Source organism: Macaca mulatta, chromosome 2, assembly GCF_049350105.2.
Source record: "Macaca mulatta isolate MMU2019108-1 chromosome 2, T2T-MMU8v2.0, whole genome shotgun sequence".
In the NCBI taxonomy this organism is placed as follows: Eukaryota; Metazoa; Chordata; class Mammalia; order Primates; family Cercopithecidae; genus Macaca; species Macaca mulatta.
In genome coordinates, this window is record NC_133407.1 from 97566725 (window position 1) to 97588220 (window position 21496).

Genomic DNA, 21496 nt, shown 5'->3' on the forward strand with positions numbered 1-21496 from the left:
GATTCTTCCATGGGCTATTAAGAAAAGTGAGTTTATGTTATACCCATTCCTTCTGTAAACAGATGTCACAAAAAACAATGACTTCCCCTTCAAAGCTATCGTCGGAAGCAAAGTATTAGGTAAAAGGGCCCTTGGTTTTTCCTGGCTTCTTCAGGCAGAGTTGTCTCTTCTTGTCCTCACTTTATGAGATGTCCTAACTGTAGATTATACCATGCTTCAAGAACAGCTAGACATGCATACACATGAATTTGCAATCAGTTATTTACAACACAGAGAAAAAATCAGAAAATGAAGGGAAAAACATTTGCATATAGCCAGAATGTACGTCACGAAACCCATGTACAAAATCTCACAGTTTACTCATATGAAGAGTCATCAAGCCTTTGTACAAAATCTTATTGCTGTTATTTTGCACACAGTTCTAACATGTTTGGGCATACGGTTTCCAAGCCCATGACAAATACTAACTTCTCAGGTAGATTTGCTGGATACACCACCACCTACTCAGGCAAATTTACTAAGAGTTATGAAATTGATGTTTAATTAAACAACTAATACTAGACATTGAAACAACAGAAAATTCAAATTAAGCAAACAAGTACAATGATAAAGCAATCATTAGCATTTCAGAAGGATTCTTCATTTTGCAAGTAGATTTATCTGTGATACTTCAAATAGTAATTTCTATTAGTGATTTTTAAATGTTATTTTTAAAATGTGATTTATATGCAACTTTTTAGGAGCACTTAATGAAACCATGTGCACTTGTAATGAATTAAAATTATGATTCCTAAAGGGAGGCAGCTAAATATGTCTTTTTTTTTTTTTTTTTTTTTTTTTTGAGACAGAATCTTGTTCTGTCACCCAGGCTGGAGTGCAGTGGCACGATCTCAGCTAACTGCAGCTTCCGCCTCCCAGGTTCAAGTGATTCTCCTACCTCAGCCTCCCGAGTAGCTGGACAAGGGCATGTACCACACGCCCAAGTAATTTTTGTATTTTCAGTAGATACGGGGTTTCATCATGTTGGCCAGGCTGGTCTCGAACTCCTGACCTCAGGTGATCCTCCCACCTCAGCCTCCCAAAGTGCTGGGACTACAGGTGTAAGCCACCATGCCCAGCCTAAATATGTCTTTAAATTCTATCCTTTGTAATATTTATCTTTGTATTGAGGGACTACATATTGTTTTCTGTCACAAATAGTTTATTATTTTGTATTTATTTTTCTTTCCATTAGAACTGTCTCATATATTTATCATTTTTTTAGCACTTAGAATCAATAATTAATATTTATTGATGTTCTTCCTTGCCATCCTCGTTTTGGACAGATGGGATTTATCTAGGATCCTTTAATAGTCTGCAAATTTCAGCTATATATTGGGAGTAGAAATTGAAACTACCCTCAATGAATAATTAAACAATGGGTATGGATTACACTCTAGCACAAAGTCATTCCAAAACAGTGACATAAGACAAGTGAAAAATGGCCAATCTTTGACAATTTCAGATTTCTATTGTCGGTAAAGCTCAAAATGTTCTATCACACATTTTCTAGAATATCATCTTGATTGAATCATTACTTTAAAAAATTAAAACTCAGGACTACTTCTGTGAACAAAAACAACAGTAAGTCACAAGAAATGTAAAAGTCTAAAACAATAGGATCTCTCACTAATTTGGCTTTGGTTACTGCTCTGTTAAAATTTGACATTGGATCCAGAGTCAGGAGTGCTTTGTTCATCCTGGAGTTTTTGTCCTGGTTATCTGTAACACAGTCTCCTCTGAGAAGTGACACATACTTCTGGTGATTTGGTAAAACTTCTGTTCCTATTCACCTTTTCCTCCATTAGCCCTCCCCTAGGTTTGTGCTTTTCACCTACACTAGACCTGTGATTAGGAGCTTCAAGGAATGATGGTAGCAGTAATCTAATTTCATTTTTTAGATTTTCCACAAATGAACCTACTTAGGTATTGAAAATTATTCCTCTGACTCCTTTTAGACACCTGGCTGTGATTCCTTGGACAGTCTTTTAAAAGATGAAATCCCCAATTCAGTTTGATCCTGATGAATCATCATTAGAATGAGCTATACTTAAATCATTCACAAATATTAGTAAAACATGGTTGCAAACCTGTCATATTAAAGAGGGTAGTGGAGTACTGTGCAGTTAGCAAATCCCCATGTAGGAAGGGAGCCACAATGTTGGTTAATCCTTAGAACAGATCAATCTATTAATATGAATAAAGCACATAGAGTGACACCGTCCAATAGAACTTCCTGTAATGATGGAAATGTTATTTTTTTGCACTGTCCTATATGGTTGTCACTAGCCACATGTGGCTACTGAATACCTAAAATGGACTAGTACAGCTGAGGAACTAAACCTTTATTTTATTTAATTTTAATTAAAGTTAAATAACTACATATAACTAGAAGCTACAATATTGGATGATGCAAGTATAGAGTTTTAATGTTAAAAACAGAATGGGGCTGGGAGCAGTGGTTCACGCCTGAAATTCCAGCACTTTCGGAGGCTGAGGTGGGTGGATTGCCTGAGGCCAGGAGTTCAAGACCAGCCTGGCCAAAATGGTGAGACCCTACCTCTACTAAAAATGCAAAAATTAGCTGGGTGCGGCAGCACGCGCCTGTAGTCCCAGCTACTCAGCAGGCTGAGGCAGGAGAATCGTTTGAACCCAGGAGGCAGATGTTGCAGTGAGATGAGTTTGTGCCACTGTACTCCAGCCTGGGCAACAGAGCAAAACTCCATCTCAAAAAACAAAACACAAAACAAAACAAAAACCAGAATGGAGTAAATCCTACAGAAAGTGTGCATATTTTAGAATTCTCCAATTATCTTTAGTTATTGCTAAGAATTTGTACCTTTCACCCTAAGTTTAGAACCTAAGTTCAAGGTAAAATATGAGCCTATTCCATATTTTTCTGACCTAGACCTTTTTTAGTTAAACAGAAGCCCATTATAATATCGACAATACAGTTATGGTTAAGGGGTTGGTCTTGGGCTCAGGCTGTGGAACTGGAGTGGAACTGGGTTCAATTCCTGTCTTCACCACTTAGTAGCTGTGAGTCATTTAAACTATCTGTGCCCCAATTTTTCACCAATTATTGTCAAGGGGTAATAATAGTACCTTTCCCAAAGGGTTGATGTGAGGATTAGAGAAGTGAATATGGGAAATGTGTTTAGAGCAGTTTCACATAATCTCAATAAATGTTGTTAATATGTTATCACATTGCTCTGTGCGCATGTAAAATCTTCTCATCCAAAAAGTGAATTCCACCATATTATATCAGGTTCTGCGCTAGGTGCTGAGGCTAGATGGCGGGAAAAGAAAAAGGACAAGGTATAGAGATAAACAATGTTTGATTCTACTCTCACAAACTGATGAGACTTAGTTGTTTATCTTGAAAAATAGAAGGCATGGCCCAATCACTGCTCCCTCCAACGTGAACCATCTATGATTCTACCATTCTTAAGAAAGGCCTGGAAAAGCAATGCAAGGATGGCAGAAGGACTTTTGATGACATCTTGCCTGCCAAGTATATCTAGGACTTGCCCAGGAACAGTGTGTAGAATCTGCAGCTTTGTGAGAACTTTCATATATGTCATTGGAAGTCGAAGTCTGTTACTGATGCTCTTCAACAGCCTGAAATATTAAACTGGCAATGAATTATTTGATTTTAATGTATAGTATAAGTACAGAATGTATTGTATATTGATATCTCTAGTTATATTTTACTGTCCAACAAAACAATCTAAATACTAACAATGAATTTAATGAGAAAAGAAAATTTTCATAATATAATTTATTTCAAAAAGATTTTTTGGCCAGGCGTGGTGGCTCATGCCTGTAATCCTAGCATTTTGGGAGGCTGAAGTGGGAGTATTGTTTGAGGCCAGGAGTTCAAGACCAGCCTGGGCAATATAGTGAGATCCTGTCTCTACTCTTAAAACACATTTTTTAAAGAGCTTTCCTCCCTTCTCACTTGCTTAGAGTCATGAATCTCCTGACAGCAGAGCCAGCCTATTCTTACTAAGCAGCACACTATCCATCACTTCCCAAATGGCATAGATTTTGTTTATTTATTTATTTATTTATTTTTGAGGTAGAGTCTCATTCTGTATCCCAGGCTGGAGTGCAGTGGCGCAATCACAGCTCACTGCAACTTCTGCCTCCTGGCTTCAAGAGATTCTCGTGCCTCAGCCTCCTGAGTAGCTGGGACTACAGGCGTGTGCCACCATGCCTAGCTAATTTTTGTTTTGTATTTTTAATACAGACGGGGTTTTGTCATGTTGCCCAGGCTGGTCTTGAACTCCTGGGCTCAAGTGATCTACTGCTTCAGCTTCCCAAAATGCTGGGATTACAGGTATGAGCCACCCTGCCCTGCCCTGGTCTAATTATTCTTATGTTTAAAGCATAAGCAATGCTTTTCTAGAGATATTTTCTTGAGTCAATGAAATCATCTCCTAATTTAACATCACAATATAAAACCAGAGGGGTTAATTTTTTTTGTTTGTTTTGTTTTGTTTTGTTTGAGACAGAGTTTTACTCTTGTTGCCCAGGCTGGAGTACAATGGCGCGATCTTGTGTCACTGCAACCTCTGCCTCCCGGGTTCAAGTGATTCCCCCGCCTCAGCCTCCTGAGTAGCTGGGATTACAGGCATGTACCACCACGCCCGGCAAATTTTGTATTTTTGGTAGAGGTGGGTTTCTCCATGTTGGTCAGGCTGGTCTCAAACTCCCAACCTCAGGTGACCCGCCTGCCTCGGCCTCCCAAAGTGCCGGGATTGCAGGTGCGAGCCTCTGCGCCCGGCCAATTTTTTTTCTCCCAAATGCTAGAACTACGTAGTATTAATATTCTCCCAAACATTATAGCCATGTAGAACCTTCCTTTTTGTGTGTACAATGTAATTAAAACCTAGAATGTAAAAATAACTGCTGTAATTAAAGACAAAGGAAATGAAATATGAAAAAGAAGTTGCATACATTTGGGATTTTTGTCTCCTATTTTCCATCTTGCTTTTATCCTTTTCACCTGGTATCTCACTATTTATTGATTCGTTGTGCTTTCATTGATAATGCCAAATGAATGTTACAAGCTCAGCTTGCCTCAGTTTCTATATATATCAACCTGTTCCCCTCTTCTTAGCTCTCTTTTCTCATCTTATCACTTTCCTAAAGAAAAGCTTACTTGTCTTTCCCTTGCCCTTCTTTTTATTCCCCTTGATTTCACATATATATTGAGCATATTGACATATTATCTGTTTATTCTAGTTCTTCTAAAGATTTGCATAGCTAACAAATATTGAGGCTAAATGTGTTATATATGTACTATCTCATATAATCATCTACTCTATGAGGTGGATTCTGTTGTCACTGCTAATGATAGACAACAAAATTGAGGCTTAGAGAGAGTTATGGTGAGGTTAGTGACTACGATTTGAATCCAGATCTATCTTCCTCTAGCGCCTTCTCTCTTAAGCCCTTACAATATTCCTCTCAATATGATGAAGTACATCTGAATATTGATTGTTTGGATGAGAAATAACTTTAAAGTGTATATTATAGCACTTCTTTTTTGAGACAGAGCCTTGCTGTGTTGTTCAAACTAGACCACAGTGGAGCAATCATGGCTCACTGCAGCTTAGACCCTCTGGGCTCAAGTGATCCTCAGCCTAGTGAGTAGCTGGGACTACAGGCACGTGCCACCATGCCCAGCCAATTTTTCTTTGCAGTAACAGGGTCTCACTGTGTTTCCCAGGCTGGTCTGGAACTCCTGGGCTCAAGCAATCCTCCTGCCTCAGCCTCCCAAAGTGCTGGGATTACAGGCATGAGCCACCTTGCCCAGCTATAAAACAAATTATTTAAAAATAATTTTAATTTTATTTTTATTTTAACCTTTACATTTAACAATAATTTTTTTTTTTTTGAGACAGTCTCGCTCTGTCGCCCAGGCTGGAGTGCAGTGGCCGGATCTCAGCTGACTGCTAGCTCCGCTTCCCAGGTTTACGCCATTCTCCTGCCTCAGCCTCCCAAGTAGCTGGGACTACAGGCGCCCGCCACCACGCCTGGCTAGTTTTTTGTATTTTTTTAGTAGAGACGGGATTTCACCATGTTAGTCAGGATGGTCTCGATCTCCTAACCTCGTGATCCGCCCGTCTCGGCCTCCCAAAGTGCTGGGATTACAGGCTTGAGCCACCACGCCCGGCCTAATAATAACTTTTAAACCATTTCAATTCTTGTTCTCCTAAACTATGTATCTTAGGAGAGTTCCAAAAAGAGAGAGGAAACAGTCACAAAATAAAAGGAAAAGAAAAGGAAAGGGACTAGCATTTATTGAATGCTTACTGTATACTTAGTATCTTATCAGGGACCAACTCAAGTTCATAGTTCTATATATTCTGTAATCTTCCTTTAAAAAAATAGGGTATTTCTTTCTCTTCCACTTTTCCATGAACAACTGTCTTGCTCATAGTTCCTGAAGATAATTCTTTACTAAAGGTTGTTTTTGTAATCCTAAATGCAAGAGTTTTGGTGCCTTCACATGTAATTCATCTGGACCTTAGAAGTTGGAAATAATCAAGACACTGATATACGTTCTTGTCTCTTCATCTCTTTTGGGTTTCAATTCTCTTAATCATGATCATTCTACTTTTTCTAGAATGATTGTGAATCTCATCAGTAGAAAAGGTAAAAACAAAATAGGAGTCATTAACTTTTGTTTGCTCATTGTCATCTTTTTAAGTTCACTTTTCATTTTGAATTTGTAATCCTTTTTTGTTTTGTTTTGTTTTGTTTTGTTTGAGACAGTCTCACTCTGTTGTTCAGGCTGGAGTGCAGTGGCATGATCTTGGCTCACTGCAACCTCTGCCTCCTGGGTTAAAGCAATTCTGCCTCAGCCTTCTGAGTAGCTGGGACTACAGGTGTGCACCACCACACCCTGCTAATTTTTGTATTTTTAGTAGAGCTGGGGTTTCACCACGTTGGCCAGGCTGGTCTCGAACTCCTGACCTCAGGTGAGCCTTCCATCTTGGTCTCCCAAAATGTTGGAATTACAGGCGTGAGCCACCACATCTGGCCTATAATTCTTTTTAAGCCTGTTTGCAAGCCTCAGCACACAGTGACAATTAGCTTTCCTGACAGTATCCTTAACATTTCACATCATATTTCATATCTGCAAATATAATGAAGTGGGCCCATTAATCTGTTTGTTTAAAGCAACAAGGATTTGTATTGAAAACCTCTGATTAAACAAATAATACATGCTAATGGTAGAAATTTGGAAAAATATAGAAAACTTCAAAGAACAACAATAATAACCACTGTTGACCTTTTAAAGCTAATTTCTTAAAATGTTTACTTAATTATATACATTTTGACTTTTTATACCTATTAATATTTATATATTTAAAGGTACATATATGTCTGTATCTTATTTTTAAAACATTTAAAGTTATTGATTTTATCATTCACATGGCAAGTTGGATTTAGGTCAGAAAATGTTGAATATTAATACTTAAAATACTATATATTATTTATTAAAGATTTATGGAGATAGCATTTATGATATGATTTATGGATAAATCATTCCTTTGGTCAAGATGTTTCACTTTTGACTTAAGGCATTTTTGAAGTCTCACAAGTTTCTATTTCTTGATAAATTTACAGACTACTACTCTGAAAATGAAGTATCTTTATTGGTTTTAAAGCCTACAAAAAACTTATTATAACTGTAATCACAGTTGCATTTATAGGTACTGGTATTCAGAAGGTAATTTGTCACCATGGAGAATTTGCTTCTTTGTAATTTTTATTTTTTTGCTGTCTCCAGCATACTTCAAGATTATTAAACATTCATAATTTTAACCGAAAATATAAGTACATGGCAAACATGGAATCAATATTTTTGAATGCATAATTGTTGAATGAAATGTTATAAAGAAGGTGAAATGAGGTAGGTCAGTGGATTTCATCGATTGAGTTTTTATTGTTCCTTCAAATAGGCATTTCAGGAGATGGTCCACAATTAGGAGAGTAAGTAGGGATAAAGGCACGATTGTAGGCCATTCTTTTTATCTGATTTGAAGTCAGCTACTTCTAATCATATAACTCCATTTGAGAAAGCTAGCTAATGTTTTCAAAGTTCAAATTAAGATCTGGGTGACAGACCTCTATCCTGGAAAGATCATTTTATGTTATTACTATGCACAAGTAACATCATCCAAGTTTTAAAATGGGATTGATGCTCCTAGCAGCAGAAATTATTTTACATTCTCAACCGCTATATGAATTTTAGAGAAATGACCAGAAGGCTAAGATGGCAGTGTTGTATTCATTTTTAAAGATAGGCAAGAAGACGCCAAGTAAAGAGAAGGTAGCTTAGAAAGAGCTCAGCATCAATCAATAAATCTTGTAGAAATAATGCTTAATTTAATTTTTTATTCAATCTTAGTCACACCAAAAACTTTGTGGGGCTAAATTGTCCAAAATCTTTTGATTTATTTATATTTATGATATAAAATTCAAAATCTGATCATTATAAAAATCCTCAATTAGTAACATGGGAAAAATTGTATTCTACGATAGAAATCCAAGAATTTGAGAGCCATTTGGCCACATTGCCTCCTCCCTTCCTCTTTCTCTCTACATTGCATCCTGGGATCTTGGCACAAAGCCAAGGTAATTTCCAGAAATTGGCAGTGCCCGGCCAAATGCGCAGCTGCTGCTGTCTCCAACTCTTGCCGACTAATTTTGCACAAACCACTTCCTCCTCTTGGGGCCAAGAAACTCAGAAGGCAGGGAAAGTGTTCCTCAAGGGCAGATATGGGAGCACTTCCTGCGCCCTTTGCAGAACGGGACCTGTTGTAAGGGCGGCAGTAGCATCACCTCACCTTCAGACCTTCCCAGAGTCCTTTCTTTTTCTTTTTTTTTTTTTTTTTTTTTTTTTTTTGAGACGGAGTCTCGCTCTGCCGCCCAGGCTGGAGTGCAGTGGCCGGATCTCAGCTCACTGCACGCTCCGCCTCCCGGGTTCACGCCATTCTCCTGCCTCAGCCTCCCGAGTAGTTGGGACTACAGGCGCCCGCCACCTCGCCCGGCTAGTTTTTTTGTATTTTTTAGTAGAGACGGGGTTTCACCGTGTTAGCCAGGATGGTCTCGATCTCCTGACCTCGTGATCCGCCCGTCTCGGCCTCCCAAAGTGCTGGGATTACAGGCTTGAGCCACCGCGCCCGGCCTCTTTTTCTTTTTTCTTTTTCCTTTTCTTTTCTTTTTTGTTTTGTTTTTTGTTTGTTTGTTTTTCTTTTGTTTTTGAAATGGAGTCTCCCTCTATTGCCCAGGCTGAAGTGCAAGGGCAGCATCTCGGGTCACTGCAATCTCCGCCTCCTGGGTTCAAGCGATTCTCCTGCCTCAGCCTCCCAAGTAGCTGGAATTACAGGCGCCTGCCACCACGCCCAGCTAATTTTTTGTATGTTTAGTAGAGACGGGGTTTCGCCATATTGGGCAGGCTGGTCTCGGACTCTGACCTCAGGTGATCCGCCTGCCTCAGCCTCCCAAAGTGCTGGGATTACAGGCATGAGCCACCGCGCCTGGCCCCCATAGTACTTTCTTCTGGTAAGGGTGCCATTCCAAGCTTGCCCTTTACCCCTCCGATGTTCCTTATCTTTTTCCCTTTGACTCTCCACATTCAAAAATCTTGCCCCACTTCCTTTCTGTCTCCTTCTAATATATACTAGTTTTGATTTCTTATGAATGGAAAGGACTAAACAATCAGCTCCTATGAGGGTACCTGAGCCAGATTGCACAGGGAGAGAGGAACCGAGAGGGCAGAAGACAGCCAGAGATAGTGGAACCGCCTGTGTTTCCACGGTTTCCACCTGACAGTCTCTTCACTGTGCAGTGGCAGCGTGTGGGTGTGCATACTGACACAGGTAAAACTTAGGTATTTTTAGCTTCCTACACCCTTCTTAAATGTAGAGTCAACTCAGATCATTTGAATATAGCCATGGTGATGATTTTTCTTTCCCTTTGTTCTTGTAACCTCTCTATTTCTCTGCCTTTGTTGGGTCACGTTGGACTGGATATTCTTGGTGAGCATGAGGGAAGCCTATTTGACTACACAGCTTTATACGCACCTTGAGGTTTACCTCACCTCTGCCCATTCTGAGAGCAGTCAGTGGGTAGCCTCCTGCTGGCCTGTGGATAGGCGCAGGGTCACCCCGCTAGGTGGGCGCTAGCGTTTCCTTCGGAATAGTTTTAGTGCATCTAGAATAGCACTGTGAATTGCTATTGTTTTTGTCATCAGTGGCCATGATATTATGGCTATTTGTTTCTCTTCGAATAAACAAACAACCGTGCTAGTGGAAGGAGCTGGGCTGAGGAAGGAGGACTCATCTCAGCTCTGCCACTGGGCAGTTGTTATATTAAGCAAGTCCGCAATCTCTCTGAAATTTGATTCTCATATGTGAAATAAGCGGGTTGAACCATATTCCTTGATAGTCCTGTTTTTCCCTGATCTCTTAAATATCAAACTGCATTTGATGACTGTGATTAGACCCATTCCCATGCCAATGGGAACAGGTCCACTTCACACCCATCCTTAACCTGTTAGAGATAGGGAAAAAATTACAAAACAAACATGCATTTTTCTAACTTTTTGTGTATGAGCTTATCCTAACATGATGTCATTAGGCAGAAGTTCAGGATAAAAAATTGACAAAGTAGAAATTTACCAGGAATTAATACAAAGTCTGATAGTTTGATTCAAAAAAAATAAATCACACAAATACATGTTTGGCTGAAATTCACATATATATTTCAGTATGCAATTCATGTGAGCCAATAGCATATAGGACTTGCGCTGTATAGCATGGGTTCCCAACCTCCAGGCCACGGTCTGGTACCAGTCTGTGGCCTGTTAGGAACTGGGCGGAACAGCAGGAGGTAAGCAGCGGGTGGGTGAGCCACCGGAGCTTCCTCTGTGTTTATAGCCACTCCCTGTCACTCATATTACTGTCTGAGCTCCACCTCCTGTCAGATCCGTGGGGGCATTAGATTCTCATAGTAGTGCGAACCCTACTGTGAACCGTGCATGTGAGGGATCTAGGGATCTAGGTTGCGTGCCCCTTATGAGCATCTAATGACTAATGATCTGTCACTGTCCCCCATCACCCCCAGATGGGAGTATCTAGTTGCAGGAAAACAAGCTCAGGCCTCCCACTGATTGTACATTATGGTGAGTTGTAGAATTATTTCATTATATATTACAGTGTAATTATAATAGAAATAAAGTGCACAATACATGTAATACACTTGAACCATCTCAAAACCATGCCCCGTCCCTGGTCCGTGGAAGAAGTGTCTTCCACAAAACTGGTCCCTGGTGCCAAAAATGCAGCCAAGGCAGACCAGAAGGAACTGCTGAGTCAGCGGCCAGGTCAGATAGTATGAAATCAGCAGTCTTAAAATTTGAGATCAGGCAGGGCAAGGTGAGAGAGGCCAAAGGCAGGAGACAGCTCAAGGTTGTGGCAGGTGATCAGCCAGAAAGTATAATGAGGAGATCAGTAATGTCGAAGCTCAGAGATGAGCACAGAAAGAACAGGGGAGGGGAGGCTGGAGTGTGTGGAATGGGGTCTGTAATAAAGGGCTCCAGTTTTTCTTCTTTCTTCCCCCTGCCCCAACCTTATATTCCCAGGCAGCTTCTCAAGGCTTAGATTTCTCCATACCCTATAATTTAAGTGCCTCTTAACCTAACCCCGTCCAGTTAAAGTGATCTCTCTGGTTTGTTAGGAGGGAAGAATCACCTGCACTGTATCGTAAGCTTTCAGAGCCCATGTGTGGAGGCAGGAGTTACCCTTGCTGCACACTGCTCCCCCACATTAGCCACTACTGTTTCTGGGCCAGCAACCCCCTCACGCACCCTCTGGTCATTCCCACTTCCCTGCGCCTGCCAGTGCTCTTATTCGACCCCGATTTCTTTCCCTGCGTCACACACCTTACCTTCACATCCTACCTCTTTTACCATTGTTCCCATCTCTCTTGGCTCTGTAGAACAGAATATGGCTCACTTGTCATGGGGGATGACATGTAATTATTACTTCCATAAGTAGTCTGTGAGCTTCAACAGGATGGGAACCACGTCTTCAGAGACTGCCTGGTACAGGAGAGAGGGTCATGATTAGGAAAAATAACCCGGTATTTCATTCTGGCTCTGTGACCTTTAGCATCTACCTGTTTCTAGGCCTTCATTTCCTCCTGTGAAAAATAGGGATAATCATTCTGTGTTTTGGATTCCTTACCTAGGGATCAAATACTTAGATCGAATGATCACAGATAACATCATTTTTTAACCTGGAAAGCACTCTATGAAAGTGAGGAGTTATAAGAGGTTCCATCGTGTTGTAAAAAAGACAAAGGATTTGGGGAATCTGAACTTTGAGCTAGATTTTAATTCCTTTTCTATTACTTATTGAATATATTACCTTAGAGAAATTTCTTCTCCTGTGAAATAGAAATGACATTATTACGAGGATTATGGTGCTGGAGCTGGCTTATACACCAACTTGTAAGAGCCAATTGTCAAATATTTAGAAACTTTGCAAGCAAGTTGTTAAACTTTTATTAGCTTGAAATCTGCTCTGGTGGGGATATTTACACTAGGAAAATGAGCAAACACTACAAACCAGATTGCTGTTGTTTTGGAAAGAGCTGATTTACCAGTACTGCTGATTATGTAAACAGGCTTCTGTAAATTGTAAAGCACTTTGTCTTATTCATTATTAAAAACACTAATGGTAACAGTAATGTTCTGTATCCACAGAATCTAGCCTAGTGCGTGGCACAATTATCAGTATATATTCTTTTTTCTTTTTTGAGGCAGGGTCTCGCTCTATTGCCCAGCCTGGAATACAGTGGCACAAACACAGCTCACTGCAGCCTAGATTTCCTGGGCTCAAGCGATTCTCCCACCTCAGCCTTCCACCCAAGTAGCTGATACTACAGGCGCACGCCACCATGGCTGGCTACTTTTTGTAATTTTTGTATTTTTTGTAATGTTTGTATTTTTTGTATTTTTTGCCATGTTGTGCAGACTGAGTGTATATTCAATAAATACACTTTAAATTTAGCTATATGATTTGGAAACTTCTGCTCCTCTGATAAATGAGCCCCATCTTTATCTTTCTTCCAATCTCTCTCTACAAAGTGTCTTTTTAAAATCAGATAGCATCAATAAAAGCCTAGCTCCCTAGCTTAGTGCGTGATGCATAGTAGGCCTTAAATTCTGTATGTCCGTAGTTGAGCTGATCATCTTCTTTCCAAACCTTTCTTTCTGGCATTTCATATCCCGGTTATTGACATTGTCTGTCTGTTCACTATTCCAAATAAGTGATTTGAAAAGTCTTCCTCTCCCCCTTTCCTTTACCCACCTCCATGTCTAGTCAATTACTAGATCTTACCAATTCTACCTCTTAAATCTTTCCTGTCCTCTTCACTGCCATTGCTAACTGACTTGTTCAGGTCCAGATCATTTCTTTTTGAACTATACCTTCTAACTGGACCTTCAATCTTTCCCTTTGAATCCAACCTCTACTTCTATAGATGTGATTTTAATTTATCTGACCAAATTACTCCCTTGCTTAAAATTCCTTAATGGCTCTCTGTTGTCATGAGGATAAAACCCCAAAGATTTAGCTTGTCATACAGGCCTACCATAATCTAGCCTTTGCCTACTTTTTCTAAGAGTTATCTCCTGCTGTTTCCCCATACTACCTGGAATGCCTAGTCTTTCTTTCCTAGTGACCATTAATTCACCCCTCAAGACTCAATTCAAACAAAACTTCTTATAACGTCTCTAGACACATTTTATATTTATTTTTCTGAGCTCCCATTGTACCTTATACATATCTTTGTCCCATATCTAACCATGTGGCTGTCATCTATTGGTCTTTCCTTCTAGATTGTAAGTTCCCAAAGGGTAGGAACCTATGTTCCATTTACTAATGCCTAACACATTGCATGCCACGTAATAGGAGCTCAGTGAATGAATAAGAATTCAGAGGATAGGATATTTTCTCCTCCTTCTTCTTCCTCTTGTTCTTCCTCTTCTTCCTCTCCTCCTCTTCATTCCTCTTCTTCTCTCCTCCTCCTCCTCCTTCTTCTTCTTCTTATTCTTCTTCTTCTTCCTCTTCCTCTTCTTCTTCTTCTCCTCCTCCTCCTCCTTGTCCATCTCCTCCTCTGCCTCCTCCTCCACCTACCACTCCTCCTCCTTCCAGAGTCTTGCTGTGTCACCCAGGCTGGAGTGTAGTAGCGCGATCTTGGCCACTTGCTGGGTTCCAGCAATTCTCCTGCCTCAGCCTCCTGAGTAGTTGGGACTACAGGCATGCACCACCATGCCCGGCTAATTTTTTGTATTTTGGTAGAGATAGCGTTTCACCATGCTGGCCACGCTGGTCTCAAACTCCTGACCTCATGATCTACCCACCTCAGCCTCCCAAAGTGTTGGAATTACAGGCGTGAGCCACCACACCAGCCGAGGATAGGATATTTTCATTGGTTCACTAATACAAGCTATTCATGGGATATGGTAATGAATAAAAGGCTTAAAATTTAGGTCTCAGTTATGAAGATAAGAAAATAATAAAATTGAGAGGGTCTATTTTTATCCATAATCCCCAATATAAGATACTATGGCTCCCCATCACCTTCAGTATAAAATCTCAAACTCAGCCTGGCATGCAAAGCTCCTTATAATCTAGCCCCTACCTATCTGTCCAGTCTTTCTGCATGCACTTTTATATAGCCTACATTCCAGCCACTTTGGGTTTCTCATCTGTTCCATAGTCTTTCAAGCTTCTATGGCCTCCTTCATGGTTTCCCCCACACTTGTAATACCCTCCCCCTCTTCTTTCACTCACACCTTTCTGACTTGCTTAATGAATGCCTACACTTCCTTCAAATGGATCAAAAGTTACCACCTTTCAGCACCGTTCCCTGAAACTATTCCTCCCTCTTCTGTGCTCTCAGAGCACTTACTTAATTCATTATAAGCACTGTTCTGTCAACCTTTGTTGGTCTTTCTTTTACCCCATCTGCAAAATTAGGTCATCTTCATACCCTGACCTCTAGCACATTCTAGATGCTTGGTACAGAGTGAAGGAAGGAATGACTATTACAAAGGGATTTAAAAAGAAAGTACATTTCTGATAAGAACATACTTTGGGCTGGGCACAGTGGCCCATGCCTGTAATCCCAGCACTTTGTGAGGCAAAGGTGGGTGGATCACCTGAGGTCAGGAGTTTGAGACCCACCTGACCAACATGGAGAAACCCTGTCTCTACTAAAAATACAAAAAGTAGCAGGGTGTGATGATGCACGCCTGTAATCCCAGTTACTTGGGAGGCTGAGGCAGGAGAATCACTTCAACCTGGGAGGCGGAGGTTGCAGTGAGCCGAAATCACGCCATTGCACTCCAGCCTGGGCAATAAGAGTGAAACTCCGTCTCAAAAAAATAATAATAAATAAATAATAATAGATATTAATACAGAATGCTTAGAATGCCTTGAAAATCACAACAATATAAACCTCTCCCAGATCTAACCACCTAAAATTAACTATTGTTAATTCCTTGGATTTTTTCCTTCAAGTCTTTTTTCTTGTATGTATATCCTTTTAAATAAATTTTTAAGTTCATGTTGTATATATTGTTCTAACCTGTTTTTTATATTAATGTGTCGTGGATATTTTGTCATGTTCATAAATACTCTCTCACAGCATAAATTTTCATTGCTGCACTCATCTCCATCACATGGACGAACCCACAGGTTAACCAGTCCCCATGTTTCAGTGTTCTTAATGCAAACAGAAGTGTCGTGGTGTGCATACTAAAGAAAGGATGATCTCATATCTCCCTCCTGTTTTTCTCAGGTTTTGGAGCCCTCTCTTAAGTCAGAACTCTGTCCCAACAATCCTCTGAGTGTCATCTCAGGACCTTGGTCATACTCATGGCACAATGGCCAACTTTCAGGAGCACCTGAGCTGCTCCTCTTCTCCACACTTACCCTTCAGTGAAAGCAAAACCTTCAATGGACTACAAGATGAGCTCGCAGCTATGGGGAACCACCCTTCTCCCAAGCTCCTTGAGGACCAGCAGGAAAAGGGGATGGTACGAACAGAGCTAATCGAGAGTGTAAACAGCCCCATCACCACAACAGTTTTGACAAGCGTAAGTGAGGATTCCAGGGACCAGTTTGAGAACAGCGTTCTTCAGCTAAGGGAACACGATGAATCAGAGATGGCCGTGTCTCAGGGGAACAGCAACATGATGGACGGAGAGAGCACGAGCGGAACTGAAGACATCAAGATTCAGTTCAGCAGGTCAGGCAGTGGCAGTGGTGGGTTTCTTGAAGGACTATTTGGATGCTTAAGGCCTGTATGGAATATCATTGGGAAGGCATATTCCACTGATTACAAATTGCAGCAGCAAGGTAAGCTAGAGTATGGACTTGGAAGATATTTCTTGTGTAAACACACCATCACCACCACCGTCACCACCATTAGCTGGATAACCTGTGAGCTTTGGGCAAATTAAAGAACTAGTGGCAGATGAATACCTCATTTCAGTTTCCAGTAGACCAGCTGAAGGGAAGAGATTCACATTTGGTGGGTCTTTTTTGGTTGTAGCCCATCTTTTTGTGGTCATCCAGTCTAGTGGTGTACAAAGTACAGTACATATAAAACAATCCATGGGATTATAAGAAGAAAATACTAGAGCTCTTGTTTATCTCATCATTTAAAATTTCTATTTTCATAAATTTTCAGATATATTTCATATTTTAATATAGTTGTGCAGATATATAATATATAAAGAAATCATGCAGTGGCTACGTATTTAAAATTTTTTGCCAGGTGCAGTGGGTCACCCTGTAATCTCAGCACTTTGGGAGGCTGAGGCAGGAGGATCACTTGAGCCTAGGAGTTTGAGGCTACAGTGAGCTATGATTGTGCCACTGCACTTCAGCCTGGGTGACAGAGTGAGACTGTTTTTCTAAAATAATTAATTAATTAATTAATTGATAAATAAAAATAAATTTTAAAAAGTTTACTGATAACTTATACAATCAAAAAAATCTGATGGCTGCTGGACTGATTTAAAACCAGAAGAAGCCACATGGTAATGCCCCTGAAGACTGTAGGACTTAGATTATAGTAAAACTTAGATTATAGTAAAAAGGAGTTATTTTCTTACAATAAAGGCATAGAAAGCTTACATTTTGAGGAAATGACAAAATATCTAACCAATCTTGAGAAGCACTATTATTTCTAGATCCCACAATCGCCCAAAAAAAAGGAAGTTTTGTTGGGCGTGGTGGCTCACACTTGTAATCACAGCACTTTGGGAATCTGAGGGGGGCAGATCACTTGAGGTCAGGAGTTCAAGACCAGCCTGGCCAACATGGTGAAACCCCGTCTCTATTAAAAATACAAAAATTAGCCGGGCATGGTGGCATGCACCTGTAGTCCAAGTTACTTGGGAGGCTGAGGCACAAGAATTGCTTAAACCCAACAGAGGTTGCAGTGAGCCGAGATCGTGCCTCTGCATTTCAGCCTGGGTGATAGAGTGAGACTCTGCCTCAAAAAAAAAAAAAAAAAAAAAAAAAAAATTAAGTTTTTAACTCCCATCATTGTGTAACAGCATATTCATATATTCTGATTCAAATATTAATATTGTACTTTCGAAGCCCTGGTGTTCTTTATAACCTCATTTTTTAAAAGTTTTGTGTTAGGTTCAGGGGTACATGCGCGGGTTCATTATACAGGTAAACTCGTGTCATGGGGATTTACTGTACGGATTATTTCATCACTCAGTACCCAATAGTTATTTTATCTGATCCACTTTCTCCCCGACCCTCCACCCTCAGGTAGGCCCCAGTGTCTGTCATTCCCCTCTTTGTGTCTATGTTTTCTCATCATTTCGCTCCTGCTTGTAAGTGAGAGCATGTGATATTTGGTTTTCTGTTCCTGCATTCATTTGCTAAGGACAATGGCCTCTGGCTCCATCCGTGTTCTTGCAAAGGACATGATCTTATATAACCTCATTAATATTCTCCAAAGTAACTTTTTTTTTCTGATAACAAAAGTAATATGTATGGAGTTTGGAAAATACAGGTAAGTTCCAAAAAAATTTTAAAATAATCTATGATCCTCCATCTCCTGAGAATAACCATTAATGTTTCCATTTTATATATTATGTTAGTCTATTTGTGTATGTGTGTGTATACTTTTAAAAAATGGAGTCATACTATATTAATCCGTGTTCACACTGCTATAAAGAACTACCTGAGACTGGGTAATTTATGAAGAAAAGAGGTTTAATGGACCCACAGTTCTTCAGGCTTAACAGGAAGCATGGCTAGGAAACCTCAGGAAACTTACGATCATGGCAGAAGGTGAAGGCAAGAAAGTCTTACCATGGCAGAGCAGGAGAGAGAGAAGGGGGAAGTGCCACACATTTTCAGACAACCAGATCTCGTGAGAACTCACTCACTATCACGAGAGCAGCAAGGGGGAAATCCGCGCCATGATCCAGTCACCTCCCACCAGGCCCCTCCCCTGACACGTGGAAATTACAATTCGAGATGAGATTTGAGTGGGGACACAGAGCCAAACCATATCACATACTGTTTTGTAATGTTTTCTCACTTCATATTGTGAACATTTTCCATGTCTTAAGTATAATTCTTCAGCATCATTTTTAATGGCTACATAATATTAAATGATGTGAATGTGCAAATATTTTTAAGCAATCCCCTATTACTCAACATTAATTTGTTTGCATGTTTAGTTATTATAAGCCATACTGCAGTGACCATTTGTCTACTACTTTACTTTTGCATATATCTTTGATTAGTCCTTGGGATAAATTCCTAGGAGAGGAATACTTGAGTTCAAAAGATGTGTTGTTTTAAGACTTTTGATACATATCTTTGTGGCCTTATGTAAATGATTAAATTTTTATGAGTTCTCTCATCAAGAAATTCTGGAAAGGGAAAACATGGACCACAAATGAGATTCTATTTATTTTATAACTGAATTTTAGACTCTGGGACCCTCCCCTAAAAATCTGTTCATCTCTTTTAGTCAAGACTGTTGATGGTTTTTCCACAACAGCCAGTGGCCTTCAGTTACCAGTAACCACTTTTCTCATGCGTTTTATTTCCCATTTGTGCAATACATTCTCTTAAACCAAATACCAACTCCACCCTCTATACCTGTTTTCCATAAGTATATTGGGATTTACTGGTATGTCTGTAACTTCCAGGTCCTTTTCAGGATTTGTCAACCATATGATCTGTTCTTGTTCCATGCAGAAATTCTTCATCAGTCCCTGGTTTTGTGTATGTGTATTTCTCTCTCTCTTTCATACATACTGCAGTACGCTACATATTCTGCTTTCATTTTCCCTCCACCCCCTGGCCCGCATGATTTTAAGGTTTTAAAGGAAATTAGTTGCTTCTTGCTAACAGCATTATTATGTTTTAAATTGGACATAAATATAAGCAGGAAAATAAAATAAAGAAGAAAATAAAAATCACCTGTCTTTCCACAATCCAGAAGTAACAATTTCTAATTTTTTTTTTTTTTTTTTTTTTTTGAGACGGAGTCTTGCTCTGTCACCCAGGCTGTAGTGCAATGGCATGATCTCAGCTCATTGCAACCTCTGCCTTCTGGGTTCAAGCGATTCTCCTGCCTCAGCCTCCCGAGTAGCTGGGATTATAGGCACGCACCCATTTTTAGTAGCGACAGGGTTTCACCATGTTGGCCAGTCTGGTCTTGAACTCCTGACCTCAGGTGACCCGCCTGCCTTGGCCTCCCAAAATGCTGGGATTACAGGCATAAGCCACCGCACCTGGCCCTAATTTGTTATTTTTTTAAAGTTCCCTTTTCTTTGGTCGGACGCAAAACCTACTGATAGCTGCATAGGTGATCGACTACATTTGGTTTTTAGGGTCTCCGCTTGTCCAGTCTCAGACTTACTTTTGGTGATAATTTGAAGATCTCAGGATCCAAGTACATCATTGAGGTTCAGACTCAGAATGAGGGGCAATACACCCATCCCGTATGTTTGTCAAAAGGAGGTTTTAAAATTTTTTGTTATTATTCTGCATACTGGTATTTAATTTGTGTTCCAATTGATTATGTGACTTTCAAAAAGGTTTATTTCAGAAATAAATAAGAAACAGGCCTGGTCAGCTTAAGATTCTGATATGGACACAGCAGATGCCTAGCCCTTCAGCAGATTGCAGGATATCCTACTGAGGGCTGGTGTTGCTGTGCACCATGAAAGAGTTTCGCTAGCCAGAAACTAGCAAATTTCCTTGTCAGGTCTGGGATCAGGGAGCTAATCTTTAGCCCTGCATTGCAGCCAACCAAAGGATAACACATGTCACAGGCATGTCCCTACATTTGGTACTTATGAGGAAATGTCACTGGATTTTAAAAAAATTTTAATGATGTCCTCATCTCCCTTTGAGTATATTGATAGTGAACCCAAGTAAGGTAGCACGCAATTTAAATCTTCTGTTGCCAAATAGTTTCCAGTCTCAAAGCAAGTACTGTCATGGCCATGTCTGAATAAACAAAGGAGAACTGTTGCCTTAAAGTGGGTGGGCATGTGGCTTTTTCCCAGTGCTAAGGATCCTGATGGATATTGGAATTCACATCGTTGTCACTGGGAAGATAAAAGAGAAGATAAACACTGGGGAAGAGTATCAGTGGGACAGACATAAAAGCAACGAAAAGTTTGGGACTAACCCTAGAGAGAGTATAGTCAGTTCTTCATTATTATGAGATTAGTTATCTTGCTCATCAATTATCTAGGCCCTTAATTTTGTGCATCCTTATCACCAGTTTCCTTTTTCCTGCCATTTTCCCATTTCTGAGCTCTCTGCTCGTTATTGACAGGGACTTTGAGACTGGGCAAAGAGTGCTAAATTCATATCAATCGATTTTACTTCTGATAATTAGTTTCAGTAAAAAGATGGATAGAAACATGGTTGAAGCATTACTTTCTTTATTTTACAGTCTGTGTTCTTTTATTACCAGTGCTATCCACTTTATTTTTCTATGGATAATCGAGACTTGGCTGAACATAGTTGAATAGCACAGGCATGAGGTAGAGGTTGGTAGAGGAGAATTTTATTTTTTGTTGCAATACCCGGAATACTTTGTATTTGAGTGCCAAATGTATTTATATTTTAGTAATTAATCTGTTTATCATCTTATAAAAATACTAATAGGCATTATTTCTAAAAAAATATAGTGAGTTACAGTGTAAGTATCCTAAAGCAATATGAAAAGAAAGCATTTTTTAACAAATTATTTGGGAATCATTAAATAGCAATGTGGAAAAAAATAATTTATATCAGTCCTCATACCATACACCAAAATAAGTTTCAGATGAATGTAAAGATTAAATTTTTAAAAATGA

General features: G+C 39.9%; 1 protein-coding gene across 24 annotated transcripts in view; it reads left to right on the forward strand.

Annotated features, from left to right (window-relative positions):
* Positions 1-21496, forward strand: part of MAP3K13 (mitogen-activated protein kinase kinase kinase 13) — a 190801-nt gene that overhangs the window by 122227 nt on the left and 47078 nt on the right. For 5 of the 24 annotated variants that reach the window (XM_077991967.1, XM_015131422.3, XM_077991981.1 and 2 more), the window contains one exon: positions 15934-16493. In XM_077991967.1, coding sequence (XP_077848093.1) covers positions 16019-16493 — 475 coding nt within the window. In that variant the 5' untranslated portion in view covers positions 15934-16018. Of the gene's footprint in view, positions 1-4291; positions 4382-7844; positions 7970-11187; positions 11246-15933; positions 16494-21496 lie in introns of those variants that run through there. The other 19 variants (XM_077991966.1, XM_077991962.1, XM_077991964.1 and 16 more) reach the window with 8 other exon arrangements.